Below are 17020 nucleotides of genomic sequence, written 5' to 3'. Positions count from 1 at the left end.
ACGAAGAGTGGAGCTTGGGCAGCAGCCCGCGCTTCTTCGGGAGCGGCGTAGACTTCAGCCAATCGGAGCAGCGCAGGAAAGGTTCCCAGTGGCCAATGAGGAAAAGGGGCGGGGAAAGAGCAGCTCGCGAGAATTTGAGAGGGACGATGGGAACCCGCGTCTAAGCGAGCGGGCCAATGGGGAAGGGCAGGGCGGGACCGCAGCTGGACCTTTTTAACTGGCAGGTAAGAGAACCAATCAGAATGAGGAGGTAAGTTCGGGCTAATGGCCAATGAGCAGGGGAAATCCTCCCACGGTTGAGCTGCTGCGATTGACAGGGGAGACCCACAATCAGAAGGCCGCGCCCTTTCTAACCGTCCAATGAGCGAGCGGGGCGGGGAGGCACGGGGGGGCGGCTCTTCCCGCCCCCTCCTCGCGGGCGCGCGAGTCCGGCCGGCGGAAGGACAGCCCGCCGAGCCAATCGGAAAGGGCGTAAAGGGGGAGCGGGCGGGCCTTCCGCCCGACGGGGGCGAAGGGGTGGGGGCGACGCGCTCGGCGGCCAACGAGGGCGGCGGGCCGGCGCCGAGCGCCCAATGGGCGCCGGGGGGGCGGGGCCCGCTGCCGCCGCGGCTTCCAAGATGGCGGCGGGTGCGTGAGCGCGGCGGTCAGTCAGTCGGTGAGGCCGCCGGCGGGAGCAGGGCCGGGGGCGGGAGGGGGGCTCCGCCGCCCGCCGCCATGAAGGGCAAGGAGCGCTCGCCGGCCAAAGCCAAGCGTTCGCGGGGCGGCGGGGGCGGCGAGGACTCGGCGTCCTCCTCCTCGTCGGCGCGGGGCGAGCGGAGCAGCAAGAAGCCGAGCGGCTCCGGCGGCTCCAACGGCAGCGGCGGGAAAGCGGCGGCGGCGGCGGCTTCCAACGAGAGCAACAGCGGGAGCAGCCGGCGCGGCCCGCACCCGGACAAGGCCGGCCGCGCCGGCAGCCGCGAGTACGAGGCCGGGGCGGCGGCGGCGGCGGCGGGCGGTGGGGGCAGCCGGCACGGCTACGGCGGCGGCGGCAGCGGCAAAACCGCGGAGGCGTCGCGGAGCAGCAGCAGCCGCGGCGGTGGGGGTGAGTCCCGGGCGCCGGCGGCGGCCCCGTCCTCCTCCTCCTCCGAGTCGGGCGGCGGCGGCGGGGAGTACAAGACGCTGAAGATCAGCGAGCTGGGCTCGGCGCTGAGCGACGAGGCGGTGGAGGACGGGCTCTTCCACGAGTTCAAGCGCTTCGGCGACGTGAGCGTCAAAATCAGCCGCCTCCCGCCCGGCACCGGCGCTGCCGATGAACGCGTGGCCTTCGTCAACTTCCGCCGGCCCGAGGACGCCCGTGCTGCCAAGCACGCCCGCGGCCGCCTCGTGCTCTACGACCGCCCGCTGAAAATCGAGGCCGTCTACGTCGGAGGCGGCGGAGGGAGCAGCCGGCGACGCAGCAGCCGTTCCCCGGCGCTGCTGGACAAGGAGTCTCCCTACGGCACGGCAGCCGTAGGGGTGGCGGCCGCGGCGGCGGCGGCCGTGCGGCATCCTCCGGCTGGGGCGACGCAGCGGGCCTTGTCGCCCGCCGGTAGTGGCGGGGCCCTGGGTTATCGAGACTACCGGCTGCAGCAGCTCGCCCTGGGCCGCTTGCCGCCTCCGCCCCCTCTGCCCAGGGAGTTGGAGAGGGAGAGGGACTACGGGGGTTTCTACGAAGCGCGAGTGCGGCCGGCTTATGGGCTGGAGCGGGTGGCTGGCGTGGCGGCTGCTGGGGGCTTTCGTGGAGGAGGAGGGGGTGCTGGAGCCGCCGGCGAGGAGGAGATCAGCCCCGAGGATGACCAGAGAGCCAACCGCACGTTGTTCCTGGGCAACCTGGACATCACCGTGAGCGAGTCAGATTTACGCCGAGCTTTTGACCGTTTTGGGGTCATCACTGAGGTGGACATCAAAAGGCCGGGGCGCGGGCAGACCAGCACGTATGGTTTTCTTAAATTTGAAAATCTGGACATGGCACACCGGGCCAAGTTGGCCATGTCAGGAAAGGTGCTTCTGCGCAACCCCATCAAGATTGGGTATGGTAAAGCCACTCCGACTACCAGGCTCTGGGTGGGTGGCCTTGGGCCCTGGGTGCCTCTCGCTGCCCTGGCCAGGGAGTTTGATCGGTTTGGCACCATTCGCACTATCGATTACCGCAAAGGTGATTCGTGGGCCTATATCCAGTATGAGAGCTTGGACGCGGCGCAGGCAGCATGCACCCACATGCGTGGTTTTCCCTTGGGTGGGCCAGATCGCCGGCTCCGCGTAGACTTTGCTGACACTGAGCATCGGTACCAGCAGCCCTACCTTCAGCCTCTGCCCTTGCCACCCCCTGCTCATTACGAGCTCGTGGCGGAGGCGGCTGCTTTTGGGGCTCACCGGGGAGCCCCACCTGATCCTCTTCGGGGGGCCCGGGACAGGACGCCACCGTTACTCTATAGAGACCGCGACAGAGACCTTTATCCTGAGACAGAGTGGGTGCCCCCCCCCACCCCCTGTACGGGATAGGAGTAATCGGGCAGCTGCCTATGACCCACTGGAAAGCCTAGAGCGCCGCCGGGATGGTTGGTCCTTGGAGCGGGACCGAGGGGAGAGGGAATTGGGCAGTAGTAGTAGGGATCAGCCTAGGAAACGGAGACTGGCGGAGGATGGAGGCCGGCACTTGGACCGCTCTCCAGACAGTGAGCGCTCTTCTTCCTCCCGTAAGCGTCACTGTTTAGCCACAACCTCTCCACCGGACCGCAGCCCCGAGCTCCTTGGAGGCAGGGAGCGTTACAGTAGTGACCCCGAGCGCTCGTCCTCCCGCTTGCTCCTGTTGGAGCGGCCCTCGCCTGTCCGGGAATCACGCAGGGGCAGCCTGGAGCGGGGTCAGAACGAAAAGCGCGACCGCAAGAATTCTGCCGAACGGGAGCGGAAGCATCGCGCTTCTGCAGCAGCCGCTGCGCAGGAGTGCAAAAGTCCAGCCAAAAAGGATGAGCGCGCTACAGAAGGAGGCGGCGGAGGCTCCCGCCTCAAACCTCCTCCTCAGAAACAGCAGCAGGACGGAGCATCGCAGGCCGGGGGAGCCCCCAAGCTGTGCTTGGCTTGGCAGGGGATGCTTCTGCTGAAGAACAGCAACTTCCCGTCCAATATGCATCTGCTTCAGGGGGACCTCGGTGTTGCCAGCAGTCTCCTCGTGGAGGGAGCAACTGGTGGGAAAGTAGCTCAGCTCAAGATCACCCAACGTCTTCGTCTGGACCAGCCCAAGCTGGACGAGGTCAATCGTCGCATCAAAGTGGCGGGTCCCAACGGCTACGCCATCCTTTTGGCTGTGCCTGGCGCATCAGACAACCGCTCCGCAGCTGGAGCTAGCGAGGCTGCCACCACCTCCACCCAGAGGCCACTCAGGAATCTGGTGTCCTATCTAAAGCAAAAGCAGGCTGCTGGGGTGATCAGCCTCCCTGTGGGGGGTAACAAAGACAAGGAGAACAGCGGGGTCCTGCACGCCTTTCCACCCTGCGATTTCTCCCAGCAATTCCTGGACTCCACGGCCAAGGCGCTGGCCAAATCAGAGGACGACTATCTGGTCATGATCATTGTCCGTGGGGCGTCCTAAGGCCCTTGTGTTCTCTGTCCCCAACCCTGCCTACTCCTCCACACAGCCCCTCCAGCGTGTGCCAGGTGCTATGGGATACAGCCTTAGCCAGCCCTGTCATTATTTTAAATTAGATCTTTGTTTGTAGGTGACTTTCCCTGCCTGTTTTTCTGTTACTACATTTTTCTATAAAGTTAGAAGCCAGAAAGTTTGGTTAGGCATTAGCGTGAATAGGATATTTTGAGAATCCCCTCTCAGTGGGGATAGCAGGAAGGCTAGGCCTGCTTTGATTTAAAAAAGAAAAAAAAAAAAAAAGAAAAACAAAAACTGGGGGGGGAAGAACAAACTCCTGCCTTCTTAATTTTGATTCGTGTCCTTTTTTCATTTCATGTTTTTTAAAGCAAGTTCAATAGCTCATCCTCGATAGAGTTACAAACCTAAAAGACCAGATTTAAAGCACTCAGTAGTTTAAATGGAAAACCACACACTTACTAGCGGACTGGTGTCAACTCATTTTTTGAGTCCTTGAAATTCTGTGACGGCCTCAGGCCAGCGGCCCTTTGGCACGCGTGATCCCTTTCCTCAGGAGCCTGAATGGTTTCCCTTTGAGTTGCATGGCTCAAGGTTGATGTCTTTCAGGTGACCAGCACCTGCTCTCGGGTACACTGCAGAACATTTAATTCCTTTATTGGGTGTTTGATAATTTCATCCAGCCCCTCAAAATGCATGCACTGAAGGTATGCTTTTTTAACAGGTGTATTTCTCCTATTTCTCTGAGTTCTGTTGTATCCCATATATGCACTTTGGGTTTGTAGCAGTGACAATGTTTGGTAAATAGCTGAGGACTTTGTTACAAACCATGAATGTCTTGTGCTTACTCTGGTATGCAGGAAACAAGGAGGTGCTTTAAGAATTAACTTTAGTTATATTGTGGTTTTTTGTTTTTACTGCCTTTTTTCAAAGAGTTGCAGGTACAGTGGGGTCTGGTTCCACAGTGCAAACTCTGAGCAAGTGTGCTTCTCTCCAGAGATGGTTTTAATTCTGTGATAATTTAATTACATAAAAGTTCTCATTAACATTTTACCTCTTTGTTAATAGCAAGAAACTGCTGTCTGCTAGGGACTTTTCAGGTACAGTACAGTGGGCATTACATGAGGTTTATAATTTGATAGGCATCTGGAGTAAAGTGGTTTTAGCATCTTGGAGAAGTATTAAAAGTACTCCTGGATGCTGAGGTTTGAGCTCTTGTTCCTGTGATTCTAGGAGGATCAGTTTGCTTTTTTTCAAAGAACTTAGTTAATTTTCTCTTAAGTTTTTTCCCCACTCATTGGGCACTTTTCTCCAGCTGTCTTGGCCATCTTGCTAATACAGGCATTTAGGAGGGAAGAAGGGATCTAAATCCCTGTTGTTTTGTTTAACAACTGAAAGGATGTTGCAGCTAACTTTTAAACTGAAGTGTAAATCTAACTGTATCTATTTACAGGCCCCAAAATTGTAATCTTGCACTTAAACCCAGAATGTAGTCTTGCACTTAGCCACATTTTCAGAGACTTGGGCAATGTAAAAGCGATGCTGCTTCACTAGGTCGATCCTCTGATATATTGCTTGGGCAATTGATACAGGCACAAGTTGATTTCTATTTCAACTTGCATGACACAAAAATTGAGTTCAAAATGCAGAATAGTAGATGAAGGAGGAAATGTCTTGAATGTATTTTATGGGCATAACAGTTCTGAAGTGTGACTGTACTTGCTCGAGATTCGCTGTCACAGAAATATGAATTTGTGTAATACAGCTTTACTGAACCACTCGTCAGAGAGTGCTTTGGTTTAAGTGGGCTTTGATTTCCTTTACCTGACCGGCATGAGTAGACGTAGTATCCCAAGCATTGTGGTGAACTGAGGACTTGAATGTGGCAGCATATCTTGAAAACAGATTTTGGTTTAATGGCTACTTTTCTTTGTAAATGGAAACGTACAAGCCTCATTTAATGCTCTTAAATGTTTGAGGGTAAAATCCAGGATTTCTGGGTTGTTGTCCTTCAGCGTGAATGTAATAGATGGCAGAATTCAGCTGTTCATCTTACTATTAACAATGAGAATTTTTCAAAATGACACGGATAACGCAAATAACTATATGTTTTAGAAGATACAGCATATTTACCACTTATTGCAAAGAATGTCTGTTTTAATTCTAGCAGGTGTCTGTTGTGTGTCAGCAGGTAATAAACACTGCTGCTAACTCACTTGAAGCGCTGCTTGCATTTAGAGTGAGTTTTCTCCTTGCATCTGACATGAGTCACTTACAAGCGCAGAGTTTTAAAGGAAAGAAACTTGAACCGCTGGGAATTCAAATCTGCCCAAAACCAAAAAAAAGAAGCACTAACGTAATTTGTGTTCAACACTTAAACTTGCTGAGAACAGTGTTTGTTACACTGATATGCAGTAGGCACCTGTTTTTAAAACCCATAAAACTTGGGGTCAACATAGCTTGTCAAAGCAAACTTAGTGTGGGAACCCTTTTGGAAAGAGCATCCTAGGTGCACTTCCATTTTTCCTTGTAAAATAGTAGTGGTTATACCTGCCACAGGCTTTTATGAGTCAAAATTGTGCTGCGCTGGAGGGTAATAAGGAACAGGCGAGGCTCTATTTGACTCCAGGTTTTCTGGTTCCTTATTTAATGGAGTACCTGCTTCTTTAAATCTGGTTTATTTGTGGTTGCTGCTCTGTTTTGTAAGCAAGGATTTTAACACCCTTTGAGGGTTCTTAATGTCAAAACATAGTTGACTGGCAACATTATTTTTGCCGGCACTTAAGTTCACGTGCTGCCATCAAGGCTGGTACAGCTTGGTCAGCTGTGCTTTTCTCTTAGGCTCTGAAGTGTGCACCATTGGAGTAACTGTCCACTAAAAATTGTCTTTGCCAGGGCTGAACGCGAGTAGAAGTCCGTATGTAATACCACTTCTGTATAGAGCAAAACAGATGTAGCAGACTTTAGCTCTCTCGTTGTGTTTGGCATTATCTTGCTCTAGCGAGAGCTCAGTATTTCTTCTAACGTTGTGTGCAGCTGATGTTCCTATATTTCATTAGTCTGTTGAATTAGTGTGGAAAAAGGATGTCCTTTTCCTGAATCATTTCATAGTTGTGCTTTATGCTTTGGGGAAAGAACCTCAAATGACTCATACTTTTGTTTAAGATTATAGTTGGTTTTTTTTTTTTTTTTTAATTGGAAACTTTACGCAACTTCCTTGGCTGCCGGCCAGTGGCTTGCTTTGCTCCCGTCTAGTGTACGGTCTGCTCTTCACTGGGACTGCGGCGTGAACACTGAGGTTATCCTCAGCGCCAGAGGTTTCAGGCTTCTGGGTTACAAATACCAACACATCCTTGTAAGCATCATAGAGAGAGAAGGGCGTTACATGCCAGGCAGACAAATCTTACCCCAATTCTCTCCTTTTTTTTTTTTTTTTTTTTTTTTTTTTTTTTACAAGGATGTTAAAGGATTGAAATGTTTTGGTGACAACTTGCTCAGCCCCCTGTGGAGGGTGGAGAAGAGAGTTTTAGATTTCTTGCAGTGGTTGGGGAACCATCTGGTTGATGGTAACTGAGGTGAAAGGCCTTAAGTATTAATGGGGAGGAGGAGTGAATCAAAATTGTGAAGACAGGTTCAAAAACTCTGAGGACTCAGGGAAAAATGGCTTGGAAAACTGTAGTTCCTGGCTTTAAGAAAAACAGTGTTGAGGGCAGTACTCCTGGGGAGTCTGCTGTATGTCCATTGAACAGAAACAAAGGTGGAAGAAATTCTTGCCATGTGACTGTAGAGCTTTTGGGGTTCTTTCCCCTTTGTTTCCCCCTTTATTACTTTCTGCAGATAGCACCGAAGGACAGATATTCCAATGACTTATAAATTGAATGATGCAATGATTTTTGTATTATTAGGCTTAAGGCAGACCATATGGTTCAGAGAATGGTTAATTGAATATTCAACTTCATGCAGTTTTGATTGTGTGAAAATGATGGATGAGAAATATTACTTGAATAGTAACAATTTTAAATTATATTAGGTGTGTCTTTGATTTGACCTTTTCTTTAATATTGGAGTTGTCTGCTGTTAGAATTACGCAGCGAACTGAGAACAAAAGAGAAACGTGTAACACTACATTTCATGTTTTTTGTTGATAAGTTGCCTTCAGGAAATACTCTTTGAGGAAAGTCAACCGAATTATCAATAATTCAGTTGGTTTTTCTCATGGTTAATTATTTTGACGTGTCCCATTAACTGTTACTGAAAGTTGAATAATCATCAGTACTGTATGCCTAGTTTAACCTTGGTCCAAAAAGAAGCCCTGCACTACTTGTTATGCATCTATACATAGAAGGTGACTTCATTTCAAGGTTTCGTGCCCGTGGGTGGTATTGTTGCTTTTTGAAGTCCAAGTAGAATATTCAGAAAGGCCTTGTAGCTCTTTATGTTCATCTGTATAATGTAGGGAGGGGAAAAAATCTGTTGTATGCATTTGTATTGAAATAACATTTTCTTTCCTCCTGCAAGCAAAGCTGGTGGACTGCAGAAGACAACCGCATGGGATACCAAGCTCTAATGGACCTTTGGGAAGAGAAGCTGTGGCTTTATGTGGAATTTACATGGGCCTCTTGATGGAAGAAAGCTTATCTGTTTAGTATTTGTGCATTTTACTAAAATGGCAGCTTTAAAAAAAAAAAAAGTTGTGTATCTGCTATTGTGATGCCAATGCCCGTGTTTAAGTGGAAAAAAAAATGACCTCTTTGCTTTGTGCTGTGTACACAAGATTGCTGGAAAAGTAAAGGAATACCCTTTTTATGGCTCACACAGCTTAAAAGTAGCTGTCACTCAAACATGCGCTCACAGTTGAGCTGATTTTGTTTCATTCTAAATAAATTGTTTCTTTTGAGGAAAATGGTTTTTCTGCCTGGAAGTGAATTGACGACAAACGTTTGACCCCTTTGTTTGCAGCGGAGGGGTTACTTGCTGCTGCTGCTCAATGTTTGATCTGATAGTTGTGGGTCTTGAGCAAGAAGCAGGGAGAACCGACACTTTCGCGTTGACCAGCCTGTTGTACCAAATCTGAAGAAATCTAGTTGATTGTCTTGCTGTGGCACCCCCTTTGTTTGCAGTGAAAAAGGGGGTCACTTGCTGCTTTACTCCTCACCTTGACGAGGAAGCGGTGCTGATGCTGGCATGCAAGAAGCAGGGAAGCACCACCCTGCGTCTCAGAACGGTGTACAAGTCTGGGGCTTCGCTGGTTTGAAGAGCTGGAGTTCCTGAATTTTAAGTTTCTGATTTATTTTGTTCACCCAACATGTTTGGCTTTAGTTTTGATTATTTTTTTTTTTTTAATTTTGAAGAAAAAGTTTGAAATTGCTTTGAATCTTGCACGTAAACCTTTGCACCAAATTGCCAAAAGAAAAAGAGAAATGAGTCCTTAAAAGTGTTTAAATGATGTTAATAAAGCCTTTCCTGCCATACGCGAGGCGCTCCTCCATCTCCAGGGGCTTTTCAGCAGTTATGCAGTGATGGGTTTAGTGCTGAATGGATGAAGAGTTCCTGAGAGCTAGAGTCGGTAATTTAAAACCTTTGCGTTGGTGTCTCAGTGCCTTATTTTGACCGGTTTTGAAGCAAATGGTTCCACACGCCTCGGATGTGCATGCACCCTGATCGCGTCCCAGGTACGACTGCATGTTTGCTTGCAGTCGCCTCACTGTGTAGTACAGATGGTGAGAGGAAAAAAATGGAGGCGGCCTGAAAATGTTGTGTGCTGTAGTTGCTGCATTCTCCTGTACTGGGGGCTCCTGAGCTGTGGAAGGCTGTTCCAGTGCAGGAGTACAACTCCATGTTTGCTGCAGGAGACTTCGGGGCACATTTGACAACCGCAGACATCAAGAGGAAGCTAACACTGCTGCATCGTTGGCTTCAGAAACCTCTCGTGTTATGCTTGCTGGTCTGTTAGAATTAATGTGACATGCAGATGAAGACACCTTGAAATGCAAGCTTGCCCTGATTGCCTTGACATACTTTAACCTCCCATGGATAACGAACCTAGTGCTGTCCTGCAGCCATGCAGGATCATTGCTAGGCTGCAGGTGCCTTTCAACAAAAGGATGCCATGGTTTTGCTCTGCAAGGTGTCTGTTCCTGGGGCAAAGAGCTGTATAAATCCCTAAAACAGGTAAGGGGGTTTAAGAGGTTGAACTGAATTGTAATGTAAAAGAAGATGGTTTTGTTGTTTGCCTTTTTATTTTTTCCTTGATTCTTCAGTCTACTAACTTTTACTAATGTGTTTGCTTTGGACAACGTGCTGCTCCCATCCACTCTGGGGATGGGAGCAAAGGAGCACACTCTTCGATGTAGCTTCTGTGTTTGCTTTGGGGGCTCCCGTTAATGAATGTGACATTTCTCTGCCTACCTGGGGCAAGATGCTGCGTGGGTAAAAGTACAGGTTTTCAGCTTGGCAAGCTAGAGCTGTTATTTTGACTATATGAACTGCTTGAATTAACACTGCTTTAACCCAGAATACTATTTATAATGTATATGTTGATATGGAAAGCCAAGCTAATGATAAGGCAAAGCTATCTGTGTGTTTATGGGATGCTGGTGTAAGCATTTAAGTTAAGCTGTTCATTGTAAATGGGAGCAATTGTAGATATTGCTGGTAACGAGGGGAGGGAAGCAGGGAGGGGAGACTCATGAGATGCCTTTTCTTCTAGAAGTTGGTGTTTGTAGTTAAAATTCATATTTTTGCAATGTGTTTCATGTTCTGTTGAGATATGACCTCTGAATCTGGTATCGTTTGGTTGTACAAAAGGTTTGGGGCTGGTAGTAATAAAGGGAGGGAGGCATGCCTCAACCTCTTTAACTTGGCTGGGTGGTTGATGCTAACAGGAGATGAGTGATCTGTTAGCATAACCCAAATAAAGGTGTTTTTCATGAGCTGGCTAGCTGCTTGGGTAACTGGGCATGTGTTTCAGGGGTTGGGCACTCTCCCACTTTTTTGGGTATGCTTTGACTTGTTGTGTTATGGCAAACGGGGCCGTTGGTGGCTGTTCCAGAAGAGGTCTGCCTCTCTGACTCAGATTTCACTGTGTATTTAACCAGGAGATCGTTCCCTGTCTCCTTTACATTACGTATTTATTCTGGAGACTTGGAGGTATCGTGGGATGATTCTTCTATGGTTGCTTTGTAATAGTGAGTTGTTTTTTGTGTGCTGGGTCTGCCCCTCTGCCTTCTGAATTGGTTAGAGGGATGCTTCAGCTGCCAGGTAAAGCCAGGCTTTTGTTAAAACTGATCTCTTTGAAGGGTTAAGTGCTCTATATGCATCATATTTATTTGGCTAATGAGACTTCTGGGGAAAGTGGATTTATAAAGAGAACCATTTAATTAACTGCACTGCAGTAGAAAGCAGTGCAAGTGGATTAGACAGGGAACTGGTTATTTGAATTCACACGTCTTTTTCGAATTGTGCTTTTACCAGCCGCAGCTGAATTAATAAGTTTAAAACATCAGATGGCCCAGATTCTGCTCTTCGCTAATAACAAGCTTATGTTTGCCTCGTGCTGCTGGTTTACTATGAAATGGCAAATGCTGTTTGAGGATACGCTCTCACCATGTGTCCTGGTTTTTGGTGCGAGTCGATCGGGCAAGGCGTCTGCAGAAAGGCCAGGGAGAGAAGTGGAAAGTGTCTTGGGCTGATGGCTTTGTGATTCCTATTGTGTCTCCTTCGGTTATTGTCTAGTAGCTGCGTGCCTGAGTTTAATTATAGCTGCCTTGAGAACTGGGTGAAGTAAATTCTTAAGGCAGAGTAAGCTGCTGAAGGACTCGGTCAGCTGCACTCGCTGTGGTGGGTTACTCGGGGCCGATTACCAAGAGCCTGCTGGTGTTTGTCCTATTTGTTCACATGCTGATGGAGTTGAGGTGCCTCTAGTAGGAGCAGAGGATGTGTACGTGGTGGCACAGAGGTCTACTATTTTGTCAATCTTATTTATCCCGCTCCAGGGATGTAGTAATTGAATGTGCTTGAAGAATTGGGGTATGGATGCTGTCAAACATGATGGTGTTGCTGTGGGTTAACGAGTTGTCAGCTCCCAGTCCAGCTTCTGTGCCCGTGCTTTTGGGTTTGAGCTCGTGTGCGTTATCCTGGGATTGGGATGGGTTTTGTGTGCATGCGGTCGGCTTCTGCAGATGAGCAGATGAGCTGTATCTTAATTGTGGGTAACAGATAGGTCATCTACTTATCTCCCTGCCTTGACCTTCATACCTAGTTCTGCAATCAGATCTGAAGATTGGTCTGTAGATTTTTAGCTATCTTCAGTATTTCCTGTCCCCAGATCCAGTGATAGGTCAGGCTGACTTGTAGCAATGCGTACAACTTAATCCAGTGTCCTGCCCCGAACTGGCAGTTTTCCCTGTAGTTTCTGCCACACGTAGCAAGTGAGCACTTGGATCCTTCAGTCTGTATCTCATTTCATGTGCAAGTGCTGTGTTTCAAGCCTGTAAAATTAGACATTTTGGGTATGCCTGAGAACACACGTAGGGTGCAGAAGGATTTTGAGTTAAGGGAAGCCAACGAGGTCTCGCGAGGGTTGTTGTTAAGCTCTTGTTGCCATTCGAGGGGAGTTGTCCTGTGGACCGTGGTGGTGTTTGCAGCCCACTTGGCCAAGGGATTGCTTTTGGTCATCGCCTGTAGCACCGGCAGGCCGGCCCCGGGTGCTTCAGCTCTGAACCCAGCGCCATTGCCAGCCTGGGCAGAGGTTTGGTGCGGAATGAACTCTTGAACCACCCGAGCTGCTGTTGTTGAGGCTTGCGGGGAGGGCACGGCGAGGAAATGGACGTTGTTGTTTCTCGTGCTGCTCTTCTTGGGTGGATGAATACAAGACTTCATGTTTCACATCTGCCAGCCCAGCTTTCTTCTCTTGCGCTAAGGTGTATCGGCATAGACGCGCTCCCAGCTCTCAGATATCTTTAGCAAATGCCTTTGCTCTTCCTCGTTGCATGCAGACTTGGGTCCCAGCAGCAGGTTGAGGCTGGGAGAGTCTGGTCCTGGACACCCCATCCCTCTGACCAACCTTATCTCAGCCGGCTTGGCCATAGCTCCCCTGCCCTGCTTGACTGAAGGCTAGAGGGGTTGGAAATAAATTTATTGGCGTTATATTAGTCACTGGGGTGTTGTAAAGACACCCTTTGCCTCTCCCAAGCCAGGGTGCAATCCTTGCCCTATCTTGCCCACGTGAGAAATATCTGTAGGGGAAAGTGTTGCAAAGCTCAGTGGTGACTTAGGAGGCAAAGTCTGTCTTGCTTTGGAAATGGAGACTTTGACCCATTAATTACTTCTGAAATTATCCACGGCCATGAGCAAGACCTCCCATCTCCTTTGTGGTTACTGCAGGCTTGAAAGCTTTTGCACGAGGATCTCTTAGCTAAAGCTAAAACTTCTGGTTTTTTAAACATCTGTTTTAATTTTTTTTCATTAGGGTAGCTGATAAATTCCCATTGACTTCAATGAAAATAGTTATGCTACCTTTAAAGTTTTTGTTTTTTTTTTTTTTTTTAAAAACCTCCCCTCCTGCTGTGGAGACTTCCATCTCCCTGGAAGTGAAACTTTTTAATTCAGGCTTTGCTGAATTTCAGCCTAATAATGCTCTGCATTGCAAATGTGGCTAATCTGAGAGACCTGGCTACGGGATGTGTTCCAGGGAGGAAAACAAGCACCAAAAAAAGAGCCGAGTGTTCCTGTTATCAGCGTGTGTAAGGGCAAGTAAACAGCCAAAACCGCACACGGTATCTGCCAAACAAGCAGGCAAAGGAAGAACAGCCTTGTTTCCTGTTGCTGGAAGGTCATGTTGTCATATCCTTACCCAGCTATTTTAAATTGCCTTTTGCTTTCTTCCTGTGGCTTAAGGTAAAAGCAGAAACCTCAGGACCGTTGGTAGCTGGAGCACCTCATTTGGGGTGTGTTGTGTACTGCCACCCAAAAACCAGACCTGTACCTGCCACAGCCATGAAAAAGCTTCTTGTTCTCCTTTAAAATCTAAATTATATAGATTATTTTTCCCCCCCCATGCTTAATGAGTGTCCTGCAAAGCTGGTGTTTCTCACAATATCACCGTAGGCATGAGTCTTGCAGTGGTTTTGTGTGTAAAGCAACCGAGGTGCCAAGAAAGGGTCAACGTGAGATCCCAGGTGATGGGTTAAACCCCAAACTTCTTGCCTACCACTGTGGTCTCAGACCTCTGAGCAGACGTGTGATTCCTGGTCAGCTCTCTGAGCTCACCCAGAGCTCATGAACGTTGGAGAACAGCTGAAATGATTCCTGCCCAGCCCTTGGAGGGGATTTATTGCGAGATAAGATCGTTGCTTATTATGTGGTAAACATCAGGATCAACTTTCTCTATTTAGTGCCTAGGTTTATCTGTCGTCAACATCTGAGAGGAGCAGTGGGAACATCCCAGCCTTGGTTGTTAGTAGTTTTTTTTTTTGTTGTTTTTTTTTTGTTTGTTTGTTATCGATGAGAGAGGCTGACCATGGAGAGTGTGAGGCAGGGAGAGAGGTTTATTTTGTGTACTGAGGAATGGCTAAGTCTATGTTTGAAAACCTCTACCCTGACTTTCAATGACCCAGCACAGTTTTCCACCAAAACAGAGCGAGGAAGGGGAACCTACAGCTGATAGCTAGGGCTCTCAGAGGCGTACAATGACTGTATAAAATAATAATATAAAATAATTGCAGTGTGAGTTAAGGACTTGCGCAGCATGCTTCTCGGTGTGATCTCCGATTGCACCAGCTTCCGTAGCTTTGATAGACCTGAGCTGAGTCTTAGCAGCTTTTTATCCTGGCTTATGTAAAATCAGGGGAAGTGGGGATTAAGATCCAGCAGGTGCCCACCCCGTAAATCAGTCCTGCCAAAATACCTGGCACGGGTGCTGGGAGTGGGTCCCAATGGGTGATGGAGGGTGACCGGGCTCTTCTGGGCAGGGCTGAGATGGCAGCAAAGTCCCAGTGCTCTTGTATTACTGCTCGCTCCCTTTTTGGCTGGAACTTTAGCTCCCAGAGCTGCCTTGCAGGATTATACCTGGGAATAGATCATTGAATAATGACAGAAAAGCATTTCCCCCCTGTATAACTCCCAGGAAGGATGGTAGCCTTGCAGCCAAGTTGTTTGAATGAAACAAACCCAGGAGTAACTAATCCTTAACTGCAGCAGTGTGTGCTGCGATGTCTTGTTGGAGAAGCCAGTTCCATGCTTTCTTCCTGCTTTCTTAATCTTGTGGTGCTAAAATTAATCAGGATTCAGGGTAACAGTCCCCTGTCCATCGGTACTCAGAAAACTTTTTATTTAAATGAAATTTGAGTTTTGGTGTTTGTTTTTTTTTTTTCAAAGGCACTTGGGGTGTTGCGCCAGATTTCTGTTGGGATACAGTGAAAATTGGAGGCTGTTTCTTTGGGCTTCTTGTAAAAGCCTTTTGTCACTTGGACGCTTTACTAGCGAGCTCTGGTAGGCTGCACATCATTGTATCTTTTGGAGGGATCTTCAGCGTCCAGTTTCTCTGCGCCATCTTCCTGGTGTGAATTTTAGGAAGGTTTTCAAACCAAGGAATCTTTGGTAAAATGCTCCCAAATCAGATTTCTCATCAAGATACAAGTGCAGCGCAGCTTGCCGTAGCACGTTACCCCAGGCATCGCATGTGCAAAAGATGAGCTTGGGGCAGGAAAAATGTTACACCGAGTGACTCAGGACAGAGTGCTGAGGTGGTCATTAGTTTTACAAGGTTTTTTTATTTATCGCAAGTTAAACTATTTTCTTGGAAAGATCTCTAGGAGGTTGTTAACAATTCCTTTCCAATACAAAGTGGAGAGATGATGCTTGAGAGGTACACGTGGGTTGGAAAACATGAGGGAATCCAGTCCTCTGCTGTCGGGCTGCTGCTTTCCCAGGACCAGGAGGTGGGCTGGGTGGGCACCAGGACTGGGTGGGCGCCGCATTTAAGCAAAGCGTTTTTCATGCTGAAGATCTTATTAAGCCATTGCTGCTTCTTTTCTCTACCCTGTATTCTGTGGTTGAGTAAAGGAGCAGGGATGAAGGGGATTTGCTAGTCAACCTAAGAGATTACAGCTTTTAAACTCGTTTGTGTCCCAGCAAACGTGCTTTTGCATTTATCCAAACAGCATGTGATACTCTTTACTATGCAAGACTGGCTTTATGAAGTTATTTGCAAGATGACTTCAGTGGGATGGAAAAATCTTCCTCCGGGCAGATGTTCCCATCGTCATTGCTGTTTGTTTCTCTAATGCACGTGTTGCGTGTATTTTGCAAGTAAATAAATGCCTTTGGTTTTCAGAGCTGCGAGGAGAACTAAAACATCTGTTCTGTGCTTGCCTTCTCAGCAAAAGGTGTGAGAGGAGAGAAGCGTATCTGACCACCAGACGTTATCCTGAGCCTGCTCGGTTGCAAAGACAAAGGCTTGAAGACTTTTCCCACCTCCCAGCCTGATGGTAGGACTCTGCAGGGCAGCTGGGAGGAGTTTCTCGGTACGGGGACTGGTTTCCTCAACCTCTTTTGATAGATAAGAGGTAATCAGGTCTAGAAAAAGGTACTTTGCCTGTGCAGAATTATTTTGGGGGCAAATAGAGGCTGGTGGTGCCCATCTGCGGGGTAAGGTGCTGTGGGAAATGGGAGCTCCTGAGCTGTTTGTTCCTTTGCAGAAGGAAAGAGAGGGTACAAGGACTTGGGAGACCCATTTTCTAAATAAGGGTAAGGAATTGGTGGCGTGTGTTAGTCTGATGGAGAGGACAGGGGAGGACTCTCCTTAAAAACCTGGAGGTTTTGAAGGGAGCCCATTTGTTGGAGCAGATGGGATGAGAGGTGTGGACACCACATCCCACTGCAAGTCGTTCCTTGGTGGCAAAAGAGGTGAAAATGTAACGGGGCTTGTGTTGAAAGGAGGATGGTGTTGAGCAGAGTGGCTTTATTTACAGGGAGAGGAAGAGGTTAGAGCATGGGGATAGGTGCTATAAATCATGTAGACAGAGAGCAGCGGTGTGAGGATGTGGTGTGTTGGCTCTTCTTCGTCCCCACGTTGCTTTGGTTGCTGGGTCTCACACTGGTAATAGCGAAAAACACTACTGAGCTCAAATACGTGTTCGAGGGATGCAGAGTAAGAGGGGGTTTTGAAGCTTTTGGATTGGAAAACCTGGAGCCAAGTGTTCCTCATAGTTCCTATTACAGCAGCAAACCAGGGCTGCAGGTAGTCTCCAATTTGTTTAGTAAGCGAGTGATGAACTATAGTGTTTCAAGAGGTGAAAACTCAAATTTACAAATGAAGGCTTCATCCCTGCTACAGAAGGTCTCAGCTGAAGGCTTAGTGCAGGACAGGCTTGAGCCAAATTACACAGTACCTGCTTGCCCCTC

The 17020-nt window shown here is 48.5% G+C and overlaps 1 protein-coding gene across 1 annotated transcript; it reads left to right on the top strand.

The window, feature by feature from the left end:
• The first annotated feature begins 597 nt into the window (after nucleotides 1-597).
• On the top strand, nucleotides 598-8519 carry RBM15 (RNA binding motif protein 15). The gene is given in 2 exon segments (XM_030000236.2): nucleotides 598-2493; nucleotides 2495-8519. Coding segments are annotated over 2 exon segments (2892 nt in total). The 5' UTR covers nucleotides 598-714; the 3' UTR covers nucleotides 3608-8519.
• Nucleotides 8520-17020: the final 8501 nt, after the last annotated feature.

Source organism: Aquila chrysaetos, chromosome 24 (assembly GCF_900496995.4).
Source record: "Aquila chrysaetos chrysaetos chromosome 24, bAquChr1.4, whole genome shotgun sequence".
NCBI lineage: Eukaryota > Metazoa > Chordata > Aves > Accipitriformes > Accipitridae > Aquila > Aquila chrysaetos.
The sequence above is the reverse complement of the archived record's forward strand: the minus strand, read 5'-3'. Positions and strand labels throughout refer to the sequence as shown.